An 18,404-nucleotide genomic window follows, 5' to 3' on the forward strand; every position below is an offset into this window, starting at 1 on the left:
GGTCGCTTATTATTAAGGGTACTGGATAAGCACCGGAAGTTTTCGGAGGAGAACAGAGATAATTCATAAATTTCATAAATTTCTTATGATCTTATTATACAGTAACTAGTGGTAGCGTTATTCTGTTGATTTCTACACCTGTCCCTCGTGCATTATCGAACTTTTCACGGTTGACGGATCTTTCGCTAGGACATCTACAGACAGCCGCTACAGCTCGGAACCCTTCATATTGCGATCGCAGACATCAGGTTCGCTTTCGTGCACATTGGAATCGAGAGTCCAGAGCAATCTTCGTGCGCTTTCTGAACTCTGAGTGACCGAAAGCTTCATAAGCTTCATTTGACTTGCCCCTATAATGCCTCTTGTGATCTTGTGCGGCCTTCCCGCTTCCGGAAAAAGTAGCAGGCAGAGGGAGCTACAGCGGTATTTGGAGGAGACTGCGAAAATTCCCGTAATTGTTTTATCGGATTGTGTTCATTTTGGAGGATTGTCCAAGACTGAGTTGTATAGCAGTGAGTGTTTTAGCGTGACTGAAGGCTTATTTATTTTTTAAGAACTTGCAGCTATGATCATTGTCCGTTTTGAACAGGTTCTGCTGCAGAAAAGAATCTTCGAGCTGCTGTAAAATCAGATATTCAGCGTTCAATTTCTAAAGAAACCGTTGTCATTGTTGATACTCTCAACTATATTAAAGGATACCGCTACGAAATTTGGTGCATTGCCAAATCGTCCAAAACTCCTCAATGCATGGTACAGTAACTACAGTGGTACCTGGAATAAATTGAAGCGTCTGCGTGATCAGTATTTTATTTGCAGATTTGGTGCAATACTCCCATTGAAACAGCCAAAAGTTGGAATTCTAGTATGCCGATAGCCCAGCAGTATTCGCCCGAAGTGTAAGTTACGGGAATTTGGGAAATACAGTTCTGTGTTATCTGGCTAACACTTCGGCTTCCTTGAGTGTGAAGATTTATTATTACAGTATTTAATTTGCTGCGATTGTATGGCAGATGATTAGCAGTTTGTGGAGGATGTCTAATGCCGGCGAACTGTTCATTTCAGGTATGACGCACTCGTTATGCGCTTTGAACCTCCTGATAGTCAGAATCGTTGGGAAAATCCATTGTTTACCGTTCTTCCGGAGGACGTTTTGCCTTTTAACGATATCCTTGCCTCTCTTCTGAACCGGCAACCTCCCCCTCCAAACCAGTCCACGCAATCACAGCCACTCGCACCCGTTAATTACCTGCACGAACTCGACAAGGTTACGCAGAGCATAACGGCTGCCATTTTATCTTCTCAGCTTAATGGACAACCGGGAGACAAAATTATTGTACCGGGCATCGTTGAACCAGTTGCATTTGGCCAAAAGGTATCCGCTCCGGAGTTGAGTCGTCTGAGGAGACAGTTTATCTCGCATTCGAGAACAAGACCCGTGGAAAATTTAGATAGAATTCCGCTGGTTTTTATTGAGTACTTAAAAAATACTGTGAAATAAAATTAATGAGACATTCCGCCCTAGAAATATGAAATGCCGCCGATCCGTGAATGTTGGAGCATGGTGTCTGTGATAGTATCATACTGTCGTTGAGGTTTTCTAATATCATGCTATTTGGGACCAGAGTACCAGATAGTCATGTTCTTTTAATGACTATTTCTTTTGGTTTGAAATAAATAGACTGTACCATAGACTGTACCATGTGCCGGTACAGTCTACACGCTTGTTAGTTGTTACTCGGCGGTTTGTCGAGATCGGTAACGACCACGCGATTTTATTTGATCTCAAAACTGTCTGCAAGTAGAAGTGATAAACTCTAATGCAGCAATTCATCGCCATAACCCACGATTTCAAATATATTCGAGCCGGGAAAAATGTTACCCTTTTGTTCATCGGATAAACGTCGAAAATGATTGCGCACACTCTCCATCGATAAACCATAAAATGTTTTCACAAACGATCTAGTGACTGTTGTAGTTTCTTTCTTTTCTTCATTAGTTGCTTCAACGTCATGCGAGATCTTTTCGCTTCTGATTACCGGATTTTGTTCTTCCACAGACTTGCTAAAGTGCATTTCAGGCAGTTTACTCTCCACGACTGCAAAATCAGAGCTCTTCTCGGTGGTGACAACAGAATTTTGCTCCACTCTTTTTCGTTTCTTTTTGATCATCTTCTCTGTTTGTGTAATCACTTCAGTCTCCGTAAGCTTAACTGAGCTACACCGATCGATACCGCTCTCAGCCTAAAGAGTATCGAGAATTCAAATAATTAAAAATAAGGCCATGTTTACAAAGACATACTACCGTTGTCATTTCCGGAGAATTTTGGGATTCTTCAACATGGGAGACGTCATCCAACTCCTGGTCGTCTGCGCACGCGATTTCCGGTGGGACCAATTCAACTACCGTTTCAACACGCTTTCGCTTCTTCTTCGTTCGACAGGACTCAACGGATACTGGAGGTTCAGCAGGTATGCTTTCGTTACCATTATAGTCATATTCTTTCTGATGGTGCAAAACATCCTAGCAAATAAAGGCGTTGTCAAGGACTTATTTTGCGTTCCATAGAAAATCGACACCATTTTGTAGCAAAAAATCCCACTAACTGTACTCTGTAAGCGATAAAAAATTTCGGCACTCGTTCAGAACTTACCCTAGCTTGAATATCGTTATTAAGCTCTTTTTGCACTGGCTCAGGCGGAGATGACATCTTTTCCTTCTTTTGTTTCAATTTCTTCTGGAAATAATCCTGAATGTTATCCGAGCTCGTTGTGGTATGCAATCCGGTAACAAACGAAACCTCCGGTGACGAAACCTAAAGATGGATGATTGCCAAATAAAGCAAATTATGAAAATTCGTAATTACAAACTATAACCCATGCGGTTACAAATTACTTCAATTGCGCTGCTGCTTATGTCGTCGTTCTTTTGCTGCAGAGTTGGAGCAGTTGAAGGAATTCGTCCACCGAAAATGGAAGAGATATCTTCTTTGGAACGGCAACTCAAATCCTTTCCCCTTGCAAACTTGTGATAACTGAAAAATCAAATCTTGCGGAATGCAAATAACACGTGACTACAAAAGTATCCGTTTACTGAATGCGGCCTTTCGTCGATTTTGATTTTTCTTCTAAAGGCATTGTGGCCGGTAATTTAGCGTCCCCGACTGTCATTCCTATCGCTGAGTTTTCAGGTTTCTTGTTGAGAGTGGCCAAAATTGCATTAAAATCGTCATTGTGTGCCAGCCAGTTGTTTTCATGCTGAATGCTGCAGCCCAAACCTGTAACATCAGAATCAGGTTATTAATTTCTATATTCCAGGATAATTCATGCATGAACAGTACTTAGTCTCAATAATATCTGGAGAGAATATGTGAATTAGAAAAAAGAAACAAATATCGCTCAAGTACGAATATGGTTAAGAATTTCCTCGCTTCATGTGAGATGCTGGAGCCTGCTTCTAACCAAACCTCAATAAACAAGAAAGGCTACTTGGGACCCCCTAAACTTGCGTACCTCTCTGATCATCTTTGAATTTGGGTTGAAGATAGTCGGTATCGCCCTGCCGTTCACTACCCAGTCCATCGCCAGGTTGCCAGCCATATTTCTGCATAAGTTTTGAGCCAAACTGCTGCCAGTCTGTGATAGAATATCGTCAAATCTTTCATCCGCAGCCGTTCGAGAACCAACTAAGTAATTACAACGAAAGGAGACATACGGTCACATACCAGATGAAGAACTTTTTCCCTGTGGGTTGAGCGATATGACTTGTTTCTTCCTTGTTCCCGCCAATAATGACATTTTGTAGGGTCGTAAGGATAACTACTTCTAAAGCACGAACAGCAATGACTTCTGTATGCACGGACCGTGACGGACGCGGTAAGCTCTCCCTCCTGTATCAACTTATAGTCTTATATCAACACTCGTAGCTCTGTTCAGGACTTGTGAGCATTTGCAGGAAATGATTTGCTGTTTGCGGTTCAAGTTTCAAGCCAAACCGAGGCGGTCCAAGACCTAAAATATCACTGGCACTGTGTATAACAGCTGACAAGGAACAAATTGCCAGACTTACCGTTAGCGACATACCTTATGTGAGATGCTTTAAATAAATACGTTTATAAAATAATTTAGTTCTTATTATATTTTCATCTGAAATCGAAAAAAGTTGTAACGCTACCCGAGTAGTCTCTTTAAATTTTTAACAGCATAGCTGGAAATAGTGCACAGCCACCCAACGGGGCCACTGCCTGCCCACGACTCACGCAGGAGTCGGAATAAGTGCGTAGTTGGCAGGACATCTGTTTTAACATCTGCCGTCATATTGCGCAATACCGCCGAATCGTCGACCGGAAGTGAAGGAGTGGAATGGACTGTCAGAAGTTAGAACTGACTCAACTGAGTCTGGTAGAATTAAATAAATTAAAATTGTTATCCTGGAATTTACCGGTGATGAGGCCGCCGCAAATTTACTGATCATAATCTGTAACTATAATAGTACTTTTTAAAATTTAATAAAAAAAAGTAAGTAATAGTTATCATTATTTATTGTGATCACTGGCAAGCAACCTTACAACTGTCAGATGAGTGCAATTTCATCAGATACGGCGAAAGTCGACAAGCACGCCTGTTGTCCGGTAAATGTTCTGGCGATTCATTTCATTAAAGTTTTGAGTTATGCATTTTGTGCTGGTGCTGGCACTGGCGGAACTCAGCCGCGGAAGGAACTACTGAAGCACGAATTTTCCTTCTGATTTTCCGTAGTAAGTTCAGGTATACAGAAAATGTAAGAATACAAAATGAACATGTAAAGTAAACGAAGCAAACAAAATAAAGATATGTAAGCAACATGAGTCAAGAAATGGATTTAACCGAAGTAATTCCACCATCTGTAAATATCGCGACGAGTATGAAACCTGTCAAGGCAACATGAAACTAGCAAAAATTTACATTCTACAGATCTGCACTTATACCTCAATCCAATATTCAAATCACTTTACGCAAATTTGGCTTATCAACAGTTGAGAAATCTATTCACAGCGACATAAATCGCATTAGAGTTTAGACATACACGGCCAGCGGCTGCAGCTTCTTCGCCAATTCCATCACCTTCATCAGCAGCGAAGAGTGGCGAGCGGGTGATTTACGAACCACAGTCTCCAGCTCCGTCATGTATTCCTCGGCATTAGTGTTGTCCATTTCCAGGCCACTGGGTAAAGCGATCCCGCTCATTCCCTCCAAAATGATCTTCAGTGCTTCTCGCTTGGCTTTCTTCGTATCTTCGACTTTCGATTTCAAAGCATTAACACTATCTGCATTACGCTGTGTCTGTTCGCTCTGTGAGATCAGCCCAGAAATGTCAATGTCCAGTTCGTCTGCGGCTTTCTTGACATGTTTCAGTTCACGTTCGCGTTTAGTATTCCACTGCATGAACTCATCTGTCCAAACTGGAATGTGAAATTCCTGAAGAGAGCCCGCGGCAACGGAATGCACTTTAGCCGGCGGCATGCCCAAGAGATCTTCCACGCCGGTGTCCACCTCTTCGGTCTTGCGTTTACGGCTGATTATGACCGATTCGGAATCACCGCTGGCATGTTTCTTCCCTCGACGGTTGCTGGTGGAGGAATTCACAGTCGACGGAGTATCGCGATCACGCTGCACTCGGCTGCGCTTGTCCGATTTTCGTGGAGCAACATCCGTTTCAGAGTTACTGTCGGCGGCGAGAGCTAAAAAATTTCGGTAATCATCCGTCTTTTTGTACTCCTCCATTTCTGCGGCATGTTGCAGCTTCGCCTTGTCAGCTTGTTCCTCGTATATCTGCAAAATTACAAACCCCGATTTTGCAGTCTATAAGCGAAAATTCAAGTGCAGCATTGAAGAATGCGCAAACACAATTTCTTACTACTTCAGCAGTACTATATTTCTATAAATTACAAACAGTGTACACTTTCCAGCAAATCTTCGGATTTGCAAAGTTTTTCAAACTCTGTGGCCCAAGGGTGGCTTCTTTAACAAAATCTTCGTGGGAGATAGGAACGCAGAAATTAGGAAACCAACACTTTTACGCAACCTGAAACTTTACTTTCCCGGAAAAATATATCCGAAAAAAAAATATCGGAAAAATATATCCTTCCGAGGCGTACTTTTAACGCATGCTTCTAACAAATGCATATGTACTGTATGTTGTACCTTTCTGTCCTCGCTCGACAATGTCCGCCACGCCTGACCAACACGTTTAGTGGTTTCCGCTACCGACAGCACATCTCTTGAATTCCGGCGTATTTCTTCTTGCTTATCCAGTAGGAACAACAAATAGGCCGAGAGAGGCTTGACTGGAGCATTAGGATCCTTCTTGGCGCGTTTACGTTGCGGATGACCACGCGAACGATACGAAAATCCTCGAAATTCGGCAGTATTCGCTTGCTTCATAGCTCCGCCGCTCGTCAATTCTGGACTGCGAGTCTCCGTGCCGCGACTTCCGTTTTCTTCCGATCCACTTGTATCCGCAGAAGAAGCACTTACTTTAGACATTCTGGAATTAACGCAAACATACCGTTCACAATGTCACACCTTAATTATATCTACTGCACATGTCATTTCTCTATACAAGTACAGCACAAATGTACAATATATAAAACAATAGTTACAATACACAGAATAATAACGTAAGTAATTTATTGATAGAAACCGAAAGGATGTACGATTACTGTCGCTGTGTAAGTTTTTATTATTATTATTTCATTATTATTGTATTTTTATTAGATGTATAACAAATATAGATGTATTCTTATTATATTATTATTAACAAATTATTGTTATCCATGAGAATTACGCGTGTTTGTGTTTACCAGAATCGGCTGCACTTGCAAGCTACCGAATAAGCTTAAACAAACCCACAAAACTACACGAATACGTGTTGTACAAGATTGAAGATTTCCAATCTTATATGATTTTCTAGACTATATAGACGATTTCTTAGATTTAGCTTTAAAGGAAAGAGAAGTTAACCGGCACGATGTAATACTGACTCAAACACCATCGGATAAGATCAATAATTATTCCATTATTAATACTTAAGTGATTGAAATCTTTACGTACACCATACGTAAAAAAAACATAAAACGGGCAGCACGAAGTAAGATCATAAGACTGTGGCTTCAGCTTGCTTGGTGCTCAATCAGCATTTACTTATTGTTACGATTAGAACTTAAAATGTTAGTAACGGTTATAAATTTTTTGTTCTTGATTAGTTATGTACCCAGTACTACCAACTGAATATCCTTATACATTTACTTGAATTAAAGGTACTCGTAGAACTTTTGCTTCTTTAGATAAGTACCGTACTGCATTCTATTCCTTTCCATCAGCGGTCACAACAACAACGCATCCGCAACGCATTCGCCATTCAAACTACAGTATTTGTAGAACTAGAAGTACTGTAAGACTTACTTAATCGTAAGGCTATATTTAGTGATCTTCGATTATTGCTAATTTCAGTCTCTGTGATGCCCTCATTCAATAACTTTCAATGTGCAAGGTTTGACAGCTTTGACTGCGTGTCTGCGAAGTTTTCTTTAAAGAAAAGTAAAAAAAAAGTACAGCAAGTTGAATTAACCTATAGCATTAAGTACCTAAAGCCGAAAAGCGCGAAAGCGTAACTCAACCAAAGATCTATCTGTATTACTCGCCGTCTCGCTGAACGGAAATTTTCGATGAATACGTGTTTCACCTAGAATATACTAACCACAGCACCAAAAGAAACTTACCTTAATGTCGAAACACTGGCATAGTAGGTATTTTCAAACAAAATTTCATAAAATTTTGCACAAATTTAATCGCAATCGTTCTACACCTATCATTCTATCAATTAAAAACAATTACGGTATGCTGGAAAGTCTAATCCCGCGTTCCAAAGAATCCAAACTGATCGGTGTTTTCGTATCTGGTTATACGATCTTATATGGCATTGGAAGGCCGAGTGCGACAAAATTGGAGCGTGCCGCTTTTAAAAAACGTTTACATGTGTAGACACTAGGCAGTACTATCTATATTATTGTAAGTTACTAACCATAAGCACTAACAAGTAAGCAGTACCTCAGGTACAGAGCAGGCTTATCTAAAAATTCTGTAATTAACAAGTACAGTAAGTACCGGCACTTGCAGTTACAATTAATTTAATTTTTAATTGGCATTTTGTTACGTATTTTATGCATATAATACGACGTTATATATAGTTCGTACGTACTACTTCGTAACTTCGTAGCCATTAGTCGTAATAATGTGTGCGTCGCACTGCGCTCATTCTCTACCCCAATTTCGCTTCTGCACTCCACAAGAAATATTTTAATTAATTTGCTCAAGTATGCGATTAATAAAGGTGACACGGTATAATTTTTTTAAAACTGAATTCAATTATTCAAATGTAGGTAAATTCAGGTAGGTGTTTTACGTCCGTTTAAATATGGATGTGCTTAAAATGAAATGAATTGAATTTCTCAGCCTATTTTTGTCCAGTTCTGCGTACCATTCCCGAGAACGCACACATACGACAAAATCCTCACCTGCCACTTCTCCGATGGGTTATCCAGGGTCCAAGGATAAAACGGATATCGGTAGTAGTTCAGTACCATAGTGACAGTACAGTAAATTCTGTTATGGTTTATTTGTAAGTAATTAAGCAATTTTAAATTTTTACCATTTTACTGTGATCGCACACACTCTACCTCCTGGACTCTGCATTGATCCATTTTTTGCAATTTTTGTTGATAATACTTGTTGGGAAACACTTGTGTATGGAATTTTGAAGTGTAAAGTTGGTTTAATATCGTATTTATACAGTATTCTTGGATAAGTTTTTTCAACAAACCGCAGACTTATGTTTTTTCAATGTCGCATGCAGTTGCGTTGTGTATTATGTACGTTCTACTTGCGGCTGTTCGTAGCTTTGGTAGGTGACACACTGTTGCCCATTGTAACTTGTTCTTGGAAGAAGTGAGAAACTGTTTCGTCGAGATTCTCTGGCGATAATCGACATTTGGTCAGACTAAATTGCAGCCATCTAGAGCTTGTTGTGAATGTCATCATAAGTTATTCAACGTAAAACCTGGAACAGCGCGTTGGAATGGTGGATCTGGATCATGCATTTTTAAAGATTAATCAGAGGACAACAGTTAGTTGTTTTTAGTTGTGGTCTTTCTCGTCGCCACTCTATATATACATATTTGTGGAATCATAGCGTCGAATTTGAACCGCTTTGATAACATACGTATACCGCGTCGTACGTTCATGAACAGAATTTATCAGGCTGCATTATCGGAAGTTTGATGCGATAAACCGAAACGCAGAGTGTTCTTTCTATCCGATCCGTTTAATAATATTGTGGACGTAACTGCACTTCGACTGTGTACGACAGCGTTCTTCTTGTATGAGCTCTGCAGCCTTATCTGCAACATTTGCAAATTCGTTCAGACTGTCATTGGGTTTATCGGAAATTTCGTACACTAGGCTTCTCACTCGGGCTATACGCTGCCGGAATCGGAAATTCTATATAAGCTCTGTTTGAAGGCATTATTCTGACATGGACACAGAGTCGGCCCCAGTTGATAATAAGATGGATGTGGAACCCCAGCTTGTTTCCGATGCAGCGGGTGAATCTAAAGTGGAAGAAGTACGCGGACAGAAGTTTGATGTGGGTCCTCGTTATTCTAATTTGCAGTACATAGGAGAGGGGGCATATGGAATGGTGGTATCCGCGTTCGACAAGGAGACGCATGCTAAGGTGGCCATTAAGAAGATTTCCCCCTTTGAACATCAGACGTACTGCCAACGAACGCTGCGCGAAATAAAAATTTTGAGCCGTTTTCGCCATGAAAATATAATTGACATTCGGGATGTGCTACGAGCTAGCACCATTGAGCAGATGAAGGATGTTTACATCGTACAGTGTCTGATGGAAACCGACATGTATAAGTTGCTGAAGACGCAGCGCCTGAGCAATGATCACATCTGCTATTTCTTGTATCAAATATTAAGAGGGTTAAAATATATCCATTCCGCCAATGTCCTTCATCGTGATTTGAAACCGAGTAATTTGCTGCTTAACACCAATTGTGATCTCAAGGTGAGGAAATCCGTGAATATCAGAGAGACGAGTGTTGTCAGTTTCCTCAAACAAGTTGCAAATAATAGTATACTAGTACATTTACCGCGTTTGCAGTTTTACCATAATATTATTATGGGTCTTTTGCAATACGGAAATTTATTGTTTGACGGTTTCACCCATTGCAATACGCCATGGCTTTTGAAAGAACGATCATTGTACATTAAGCGCACTCCATACTTTCGGTCACTCTGTGTGTGTTGTAAATGAATTTTTAAATTTAATGAATTTTTATCCTTTCAGATTTGCGATTTTGGTCTGGCGAGAGTTGCTGATCCGGATCATGATCATCGAGGATTTCTTACCGAATATGTTGCCACGCGCTGGTATAGAGCGCCGGAAATAATGTTGAATTCTCGAGGTTATACGAAGTCCATCGATGTCTGGTCTGTGGGGTGTATCTTGGCAGAGATGCTATCAAATCGTCCAATTTTTCCTGGCAAACATTGTGAGTTGTTTGAATTATGACGAATCTTGGGTGCAACAGCTATTTACAACTGGTGTCAATGGTGTAATATCTACCTTTAAAGATCTGCTGCATAGCCTGCAGTAAAATCACTCAAGTCAGTCAAGTGTAACTGAATTGACATTTAGATCACGATTGTTGATTTTTCTTTCGGATACATTTAACAGAAATTCCACAAGAGTCTGTGTCAGAATGTACTAGGGTAGAGTATTGCATGTGCATACATTTTTAATAAGTAGTAGGTTATCAAATATCCATTAAATCTACGAATGCACATTAATTTTTATTATGTTTTCAGATCTGGATCAATTAAATCACATATTGAATATTCTTGGATCACCCTCCCAGGATGACCTGCATAGTATTTACAATGAAAAGGTATGGTTATTGAACATGAGACTGGCAAAATGGCAAGCGTCCAGTACGAAATGCTTCTTTTGGAATATTGCACGGTATTCTACGTATTCATTTATGTTGATAATATCATATGGTAATAATAGTTTGAGTATTGTGAGCGCTGTGTTATTAGCCTGTTGTTATATTACTGTATTATACCGAATTCTGACGCGAAGAAATTTGAATTATTTTTTGCTGTTATAACAGATCATCATAGTTTTGACCGAAGCGAAGGGAAGGCACTCTATTCTGTGTTCAAGAAAACGACACTTTTGTCGTTCATGCACTCAGAAGTTTAAAAATAATGAAAGTAGTTTTTAGAAATGTAAAATATATAAAAAACTAAACAGTGAAACAAAACAGAACAATAAATAAAAAACAAACTAGTGAAAACCTTTTAACACTCGAAACTTTGGAACTTGAGTTTCCCGCTTCGGCCTTTTAGTGCTCTCAGCTGCGGTGCCCTTCCCTGGTAGAAAGCTAAGGTAGAAAATAGAGTCATTCCATAAAAATAATTGAGTCTATACCATTTTTTTGTGTAAAGGCTCGAGGATACCTGGAGTCTCTTCCGATTAAAACAAAGCAGGCCTGGGCGCGATTGTTTCCCGCTGCGGATGCCAAAGCATTGGATCTTTTAGAGCAGATGCTGGCTTTCAATCCCAGCAAGCGTGTCACCGTGGAAGACGCACTGAAGCATCCGTACTTGGAACTGTATTATGATCCAATGGATGAACCGGTGGCGGAAGAGCCGTTTACCTTTGAAATGGAACTGGATGACCTGCCAAAAGAACGGCTCAAGGAAATGATTTGGGATGAAACGATCACGTTGAAAAGAAGAATGGGGTTGTTATAACAGATTGGAGTGTTTCGTTTTATTCAGGTTCTCATCGAAGAGTAGTGCATGGTTTTTTAAAAAAAGTTTTTTGGTTTGATCAGTTTTGTGTAAGAGTATCGGTTACAGGGGCATATGTTTAATTTTTTATACCGATGCTTAATCGCGGTAATTTTTTACGATCAACGTGAACGTGCTGTTGACGTTAATATATCATTATTTTATTCAACTTTTAAGCTTTTATACATTTTGTGGTCCAAATGTTGTTTTTTGTGGATCGGCTTTTTGGTGTTGCTAAATACGTTGCTTTGCGCTGAGATCGTTGCTAACTACGGTAGTTTCAACGATTTCTACTGTAGTAAAAGTGGAAGATTCGGGTATGGTAACTTTTCTGTCGTTCTTTTGCATAGTCGAGGGGCTGCAGTTTCTGCCAGTGCTAAAAGTTGAAGGAAATAACTGGTCCCCCTTTTCTGCACACCCCGTACAGCCAACCACATACATTGCTACGGATGACAAAAGTATACATGGTTGCGTCGATCTGCTCTCCTGAGGGCCGAATGTATGTCGCTTCTTAAATTAATGAATTACGCCCAAAATTAGAAATAGCAAAGGCAATTCCGGTTAGCGCAGCGGAGGTGGTTGAAAGGCTGGAGACGGCTGGACGACTTTGTTTGACCAGTGTCCAGCCGAGAAATGCCATTAGGGTGTGTTATTGGATATATGTCCAGATATTGGAGAACTAAAACATCTCTGATTGACGATGTGGCATAGGGATTGCACGTTTGTGTTTAGTACATTTCAGTTGCTGTTGTGCTAAAGTTAAGTTGATTTGGATGTAACAAGTCGCTCTTCCCTCACGCCCCCCCCCCTTCTTCTGTGAGGCGACGGGGTTGTTTAAGCAAGGACTACGGGGCCGGTGTATAATAATAAGGCAATTTTCCAGCCGCCTTTATGAGCCTTAGGAGGCGCATCCACAGAAAGTCGTCCAATTAAATCTGCAGCATATACATTCATCTGGATGCACTCAGTACTAATGCCTTGCAAATGGCTATCATTTTTATGATTGCGGCGAATCAAACGAAAACTAATATTAATACTGAATTTACAATTTTGAGCGGTTGTCACTTTGTATAGTTTTTATTTTTAATAACGGTTGCTCGCGCTTAGTACCTATTGTTAGTTGATTAACTTGGGGAACAGTTGAGAAAAACTTCTCCTTAAAGCCTCTGAATTTTCTCATCTATTTAACGTCTTGTCATCGATCGTTTCTGAAACTGCATGCAAATTCCAGGAAGTAATGTACAGTATGTGTGTGCACCTGCGGCGCAATGGACTGTAACACACAAATGACACAATCGGCTAAGAAGGCTCTGTGTTTTGGAGTAATGGATTCTGATTTCCTAGAAATATCAAAATGAAAGAGATATTAGTAGCTTACAACTACTGGTCGTCCTCGTACCCGACGTACTGTCAACAATGTACGGCATGTCTGAAACGGTTGTAGGCGGCAGTATAACCGTCCAGATAAAAATCCTGATTCGAGCACGGACCTCACATTTCACAATATGAAAAATGCTGGGCGGGCAAAAAAACCAACGACAGACAGTTTTGACGATTTAACGGCAAAAGCGGCCGTCGGACAAGTTATCCGTTCGCATCGATGACTACCTGAGCAGTCCGGCGAAAGCTGGACGTGCCGGCGACAGTTGGAAACGGGTTGTTATCTTTTCTGTACTCGTATAACAAGGTTACAAGGGATACGTACCGTTACAGCAGAACTGAAGCTTCATTCTGATATCTGTATGTCTGTAAACGCTGATCAGATGTTTTTTAGTGATCAACTTCCTCTATCTTTTCAGTTAATAAGGAGCGTGTTCTTCCCGATAAACAAAATGTTTGGCTAATTTTTAGGTTGGTAATGCATGAAAAAAATTCATTACTGGTGTTTTTTTGTATGCAGAGAGGTGTGTTGTAAACTGAAAATTCGATCTTAACCGTCTTCGTTTATAGTGATTAAGTTAAAACCATTGATTACAAATAAGTTCTAAATAATTCAACATGTACACCTCTTTACAGAAAGAACGGAGTGGTCATTGGGAGCGCCGTCATGGATCCACTCGAGCCTAAAACATTTTCATATTCTAAACCTGGAAAATCTAATTACGGTGCGATGTACATGTCAAGCCGAGGTGGACTTCCGCTTTGTGACGCACAAATAACGGCAGGATCGTCACTACGACAGGTACATAAATTAATATTACAGATGGACCGGCATCATGATGTGGGTCCAAAAGCCTTTTTCAGAATGATCGTTTGAGACCAAAACTGAATAAGGCTGTGCTGTGCCTCTTACTTAATTCTCAGGGCTGAGTTAAGCGGATTTGCGCCGGCGTCATTTGTAATACAAACCGGATAATTTATTACCCGAAAAGGATACCAAAAATTTTTTCGTCTCAGTCGTTACTGAAACTGCAGCGAGCTGATATTAAAGCAGCTGTTAGTCGCGATTAGAAAGCGGCTGTTTTCACAACAAAAAAGGGTTCCAAATTCTGATACAATTCGCATGCGGGGTTCCAATTTGTGATCCGATACCGTGCACAGACCCGAATGAGCGGTATTCGTTTTGCATGCGATCTGGTGTTGAAAAATCGAGATTTTTGGAACCAGGGATCAGTCAGACGCATGCTGATTATATATATACTGTATATACAAAAGATCACGTGTTATTAAACGCTTTCACAGTATTTCTGAAGTTTTTTGCATATACATATAGTTTGATACTTCGCTTGGAAAAACCTTAAAGCTGACTCACTTTTACTTTCGATTGCGCGGTAGGTGATGGCAGTTGTGCGCAATGTCCGATTGTACATGCGCGCAATGCTTCAGCCTGGAATCGACGAGAAGTTTAATTATGAAAACACTGTGAAATGTAAACTCATGATCTTATCGCTGTTCATTAACGTTTATTATTGTATAGAGTAGGGAATAATACTTTGTCGATATTGTACAATGTTTCTGTAGCAAACAAAAATGCTCTCTGGTCTTCTACAGCGGGAAGTTCTAAGTTGATCAGTTGGTGGGTTACCTCATAAATGTGTGTGTTGTTGGGCAGGTTACAGCCGGACAAACCTTTAACGGTGAGTCAAGTGATCATAAACGAAAAATAAGCATTTATTATAACTATGATGCCCCACTTCTGCGATTGTTACATTTGTCGGTTTACTCGGTTATCGCTTTGCCGCAGTGGGACCGCGTTACACGAATTTGCAGTGCATCGGCGAAGGATCATACGGTATGGTTGTATCCGCTGTCGACACCCTAAGTCGTGATCGGGACAATGCCAGAGTGGCAATAAAAAAGATTTCTACCTTGGAACACCCGATCAAGTGCCAGCGGACACTGCGGGAAATTAAAATTCTTAACCGTCTCAAACATGAGAACATCATCGACATTAAAGACATTATACCCCCTCCCACGATGGACCAGATGCAGGAAGTGTACATTGTTCAGACACTGATGGAGACCGATCTGGAAAAATTACTGAAAAGAGACCGTCTTCGGCAGGATTACATTTCCGCTCTTTTATATCAAACCCTGCGCGGACTGAAATATATTCATTCGGCTAATGTATTGCATCGCGATTTGAAGCCGAGCAATCTTCTGTTGAATGTAGAAGCGTGCGATCTGAAGGTAAATACTTGCGCAAAATTACTAACTGTAATATATATATGGTAATCATCTAATTTTTAAAAAAGTATATGCATATATATTGTGTTTGACTGGCTTCTGTGTAGCTGGAATTAATCGTAAATACCAATATATTTTTCCTGCAAAACTTACAAGTTACAACACACATTTGCAGGCTGCAACAAACTCGCAGTAAACAACTGCAGCTAACTGTGAGTGTTTTTCCCAGATTTGTGATTTTGGTTGGGCTCGGGTGGATCCCACACTCGAGCGTGGCGGCGTTTTGACAGAATATGTTGGGGCCAGATGGTACAGAGCGCCGGAAACGATGTTGAATTCTCGAGGTTACACCAAAGCGAGTACGTAAATTAATTAATGTGGTTGTCCCAACTTGTCGGCATCCAATTCTGTTTCCGATACGAATGGCTTATTTCGTTACATTAGTTAATGCGCCGGTCATTTTGCTTTTTAGTTGACATCTGGTCAATGGGATGCATTTTTGCGGAAATGATATCCAGTCGCCCAATTTTTCCTGGAAAGCATTGTAAATGATATTCAGTAGAGAAAATCTTTAAGATTGTATCAGTAAAAATCTACAATCTGTATTTATCTCGTATTATACACATATTCATTTCACATTGGAAGCATGACTGCCTTGTACAGATCTGGACCAGCTCAACCACATACTGAACACAATCGGTTCTCCTTCCGCAGAAGATCTGGAGACTATCCATAACGATCGAGTTAGTGCTATCGTAATTTAAGCTTGAATCTGTTGTAATTGACTACTATTGAATTTATTGTAATTTGCTACTGGGTACTTGAATCTTGAACCATACCATCAGTACTTACTGAAATTTCAGGCTCGATCGTATATCAGGAGTCTGCCACCAAGAAGGCGACAAGCGTGGACCAAGCTTTATCCTAACGTCGCCTCTACAGGTATTCTGAGCTAGAGTAGGCCTTTTTTGGCACATCACTTGACAGCTTTCCCTGAATAAGGAAGGAATCAATGGAACTGTAATATCTTGGCGCGAAACAGATTACCCAATTACCTGTTATCTTATAATTTCCAGCGCTTGACCTGTTGGATAAAATGCTGACTTTCAGTCCGGCAAACAGGATTCCGGCGGAAGAAGCTCTGGCGCATCCCTTTGTGGGTCCGTGGAGAGCCCAGATGAGGTACCTGTATTGGTCGTCCCATCTTATTCTTATTGTCAAATCTCGATAAAGGTGTCATCCTGGAATTCCTCTAACGCATCCCTAGTCCATATTTACAAGTTGTAAGTTACAACTGATGGAACTATTTGTGATCCAAGGGGTGAACCGGTGGCGGAAGAACCATTTACCATTGAAATGGAACTGGATGACCTGCCAAAAGAGCGACTCAAGGAAATGATTTGGGATGAAATGGTCACCTTGAAACGAAAAATGTGTTTGGTGTAACGTAATGGAATTTATCCTCAGACTGCAGTCTCTTTAAATCGCAGAACTGCAGGGTTTTCTCAGTTTTCTAGGTGGTTCACATTTTTGTGTGATTATCGGGTGAGGGCACTCAGGGGAAATAATATTTCGATTAAAGATGTGTAGATATTAAATTAGTTGATACGGTCAACATATTTTTGAATATTGTATTTAATTTGGCTGTAACTCCTGTAAGTATCTTTTACATTTTATTGTCCAGAATGCTGCGTTTTATGGGTCGGTTTTCTTGGACGTTACTGACAATGAATACGGTGACTGTGTATTCAGAAATTCAATGTATAACTGAAAAATCCAGCTATCGTAAACCATGCAGTACCTTTAAATATTCCTTCTTTCTTTATGTTGTTGTATTCTTTTTTGTATACTGATCTTTTTTCAAGGGCTTCACAACTGTTTGACATGCGGGCAGAATAAAGTAAGTATTTATAATACGGCATCCATGCATTTGTTGAGATTGTGACGAACCAATACCAATGAAGACAACCAAACTAAACATAAATGTCATCCTTTATTAGGCAATTAACACAAGGTGCAAATGTGAATATTTCACTGTTTCAAAGATTCTAGTTGGTGTTTTTCGATTACCATGCAGTATCGCCATATTTACGCCCCAACTCTGGTGTCGATGTGACCGAATTTAACGGCACGTCTGACCTGTTGTCCGGAGATAAAATTTAATATGACCTATTGTTTGCTCGCGGGAAGATCGAACTCAGTACGGGACGATCATAAACGATGGGACGTACATCAAAATGTTTCTAAAACACAATTAGGACTGTCAAATATCAGCAGCCCGTTTGTATCTGCGGCACGACTGCTGCGCACGTATCGGCTACTCATCTTTCCGCTATGACTAAGAGAAAAAAATTGAACAATTTTCCCACCAGTGATAACGGATACACTCGTACAAATAAACACCAAATCTGACAGCACCGTGAATTCTGCAATAAATCGGCCTTCAGTGCCATTCACTACCATGGACAACGCAACATAACAAGGGCAAACTTATTAAGAAAAATAATTTCTTACATGACATAGCTTAATGACATGACATGACATCGCTTAATGACATGACATAGCTTTCTTACAGGACATAGCTTAATGACATGTAATATTAATATTTTCTTCATGTGTAATAAATTTGCTAATTAGGTGCTAAAAAAACCAGGTGCGCAATTACTCATTAGTGGCAGATTCGCTAATTAATTAGGTGCTAAATGTCCTAATTAGGCGTGACTGACTAGTTAGTTCATCAAACTTTCGCTCAATAACTAATTATTAAGTTAATTAATTAAACCTTATTATCTTAAAACTTAATGACGAAGTACAGTAAGTACAGCGTAATTACATACAGTTTAATGCAGCCTGGATCATTACGAACGTTTATTA

At 40.2% G+C, this 18,404-nt stretch overlaps 5 protein-coding genes across 7 annotated transcripts; 3 read left to right on the forward strand and 2 right to left on the reverse strand.

The window, feature by feature from the left end:
* The first annotated feature begins 72 nt into the window (after positions 1-72).
* LOC129600180 (protein KTI12 homolog) lies at positions 73-1,810 on the forward strand. Its single transcript, XM_055498607.1, has 4 exons — positions 73-512; positions 590-750; positions 817-896; positions 1,063-1,810. Exons 1-4 carry the CDS (start codon positions 356-358, stop codon positions 1,496-1,498), a joined length of 834 nt encoding a protein of 277 aa, XP_055354582.1. The 5' UTR covers positions 73-355; the 3' UTR covers positions 1,499-1,810.
* LOC129600179 (PIN2/TERF1-interacting telomerase inhibitor 1-like) lies at positions 1,741-4,225 on the reverse strand. 2 transcript variants are annotated; one of them, XM_055498605.1, is made up of 8 exons: positions 4,066-4,225; positions 3,722-4,007; positions 3,510-3,632; positions 3,091-3,274; positions 2,893-3,031; positions 2,651-2,812; positions 2,302-2,520; positions 1,741-2,240 (listed from the first exon to the last, which is right to left on the reverse strand). In XM_055498605.1, exons 2-8 carry the CDS (start codon positions 3,792-3,794, stop codon positions 1,815-1,817), a joined length of 1,326 nt encoding a protein of 441 aa, XP_055354580.1. In that variant the 5' UTR covers positions 3,795-4,007; positions 4,066-4,225; the 3' UTR covers positions 1,741-1,814. The 2 variants fall into 2 exon arrangements, with proteins under 2 accessions (XP_055354580.1, XP_055354581.1); XM_055498606.1 differs by having other exon boundaries at positions 4,080-4,216.
* A 501-nt stretch (positions 4,226-4,726) lies between these two features.
* On the reverse strand, positions 4,727-7,899 carry LOC129600150 (high mobility group protein 20A-like). The gene is made up of 3 exons (XM_055498561.1): positions 7,757-7,899; positions 6,180-6,522; positions 4,727-5,807 (listed from the first exon to the last, which is right to left on the reverse strand). The coding sequence occupies exons 2-3, from the start codon at positions 6,519-6,521 to the stop codon at positions 5,052-5,054; spliced, it is 1,098 nt and encodes a 365-aa protein (XP_055354536.1). The 5' UTR covers position 6,522; positions 7,757-7,899; the 3' UTR covers positions 4,727-5,051.
* Positions 7,900-8,589: 690 nt separating this feature from the next.
* On the forward strand, positions 8,590-12,215 carry LOC129600149 (mitogen-activated protein kinase 1-like). Its single transcript, XM_055498560.1, has 4 exons — positions 8,590-10,110; positions 10,393-10,597; positions 10,914-10,993; positions 11,556-12,215. The coding sequence occupies exons 1-4, from the start codon at positions 9,568-9,570 to the stop codon at positions 11,862-11,864; spliced, it is 1,137 nt and encodes a 378-aa protein (XP_055354535.1). The 5' UTR covers positions 8,590-9,567; the 3' UTR covers positions 11,865-12,215.
* A 1,219-nt stretch (positions 12,216-13,434) lies between these two features.
* LOC129600205 (mitogen-activated protein kinase mpk-1-like) lies at positions 13,435-17,322 on the forward strand. Of its 2 annotated transcripts, XM_055498648.1 has the most exons (11): positions 13,435-13,643; positions 13,703-13,754; positions 13,920-14,085; positions 14,956-14,980; positions 15,088-15,533; positions 15,760-15,889; positions 16,003-16,074; positions 16,194-16,273; positions 16,394-16,472; positions 16,607-16,712; positions 16,850-17,322. In XM_055498648.1, the coding sequence occupies exons 3-11, from the start codon at positions 13,951-13,953 to the stop codon at positions 16,974-16,976; spliced, it is 1,200 nt and encodes a 399-aa protein (XP_055354623.1). In that variant the 5' UTR covers positions 13,435-13,643; positions 13,703-13,754; positions 13,920-13,950; the 3' UTR covers positions 16,977-17,322. The 2 variants fall into 2 exon arrangements, with proteins under 2 accessions (XP_055354623.1, XP_055354624.1); XM_055498649.1 differs by lacking the exons at positions 13,435-13,643; positions 13,703-13,754; positions 13,920-14,085 and adding an exon at positions 14,600-14,674.
* Positions 17,323-18,404: the final 1,082 nt, after the last annotated feature.

The sequence above is a fragment of the Paramacrobiotus metropolitanus genome, unplaced genomic scaffold (genome assembly GCF_019649055.1).
Source record: "Paramacrobiotus metropolitanus isolate TYO unplaced genomic scaffold, Prichtersi_v1.0 Parri_scaffold0000166, whole genome shotgun sequence".
NCBI classification, from domain to species: domain Eukaryota; kingdom Metazoa; phylum Tardigrada; class Eutardigrada; order Parachela; family Macrobiotidae; genus Paramacrobiotus; species Paramacrobiotus metropolitanus.

Bases quoted from the DNA above. Each gene is read 5' to 3' on its own strand.
- LOC129600180 (XM_055498607.1), top strand. From the start codon at position 356: ATGCCTCTTGTGATCTTGTGCGGCCTTCCCGCTTCCGGAAAAAGTAGC. The intron at 751-816 runs GTACAGTAACTA...TTTTATTTGCAG, and splicing joins CCAAAACTCCTCAATGCATG to ATTTGGTGCAATACTCCCAT. The intron at 897-1,062 runs GTAAGTTACGGG...TGTTCATTTCAG, and splicing joins CAGCAGTATTCGCCCGAAGT to GTATGACGCACTCGTTATGC.
- LOC129600179 (XM_055498605.1), bottom strand. From the start codon at position 3,794: ATGTCATTATTGGCGGGAACAAGGAAGAAACAAGTCATATCGCTCAAC. The intron at 3,275-3,509 runs GTACGCAAGTTT...CTGATGTTACAG, and splicing joins ATTCAAAGATGATCAGAGAG to GTTTGGGCTGCAGCATTCAG. The intron at 3,032-3,090 runs GTAAACGGATAC...TTGATTTTTCAG, and splicing joins TCGACGAAAGGCCGCATTCA to TTATCACAAGTTTGCAAGGG.
- LOC129600150 (XM_055498561.1), bottom strand. From the start codon at position 6,521: ATGTCTAAAGTAAGTGCTTCTTCTGCGGATACAAGTGGATCGGAAGAA. The intron at 5,808-6,179 runs GTACAACATACA...GTAATTTTGCAG, and splicing joins TGTCGAGCGAGGACAGAAAG to ATATACGAGGAACAAGCTGA.
- LOC129600149 (XM_055498560.1), top strand. From the start codon at position 9,568: ATGGACACAGAGTCGGCCCCAGTTGATAATAAGATGGATGTGGAACCC. The intron at 10,111-10,392 runs GTGAGGAAATCC...TTATCCTTTCAG, and splicing joins ACACCAATTGTGATCTCAAG to ATTTGCGATTTTGGTCTGGC. The intron at 10,598-10,913 runs GTGAGTTGTTTG...TTATGTTTTCAG, and splicing joins AATTTTTCCTGGCAAACATT to ATCTGGATCAATTAAATCAC.
- LOC129600205 (XM_055498648.1), top strand. From the start codon at position 13,951: ATGGATCCACTCGAGCCTAAAACATTTTCATATTCTAAACCTGGAAAA. The intron at 16,274-16,393 runs GTTAGTGCTATC...CTGAAATTTCAG, and splicing joins AGACTATCCATAACGATCGA to GCTCGATCGTATATCAGGAG. The intron at 16,473-16,606 runs GTATTCTGAGCT...TATAATTTCCAG, and splicing joins TCCTAACGTCGCCTCTACAG to CGCTTGACCTGTTGGATAAA.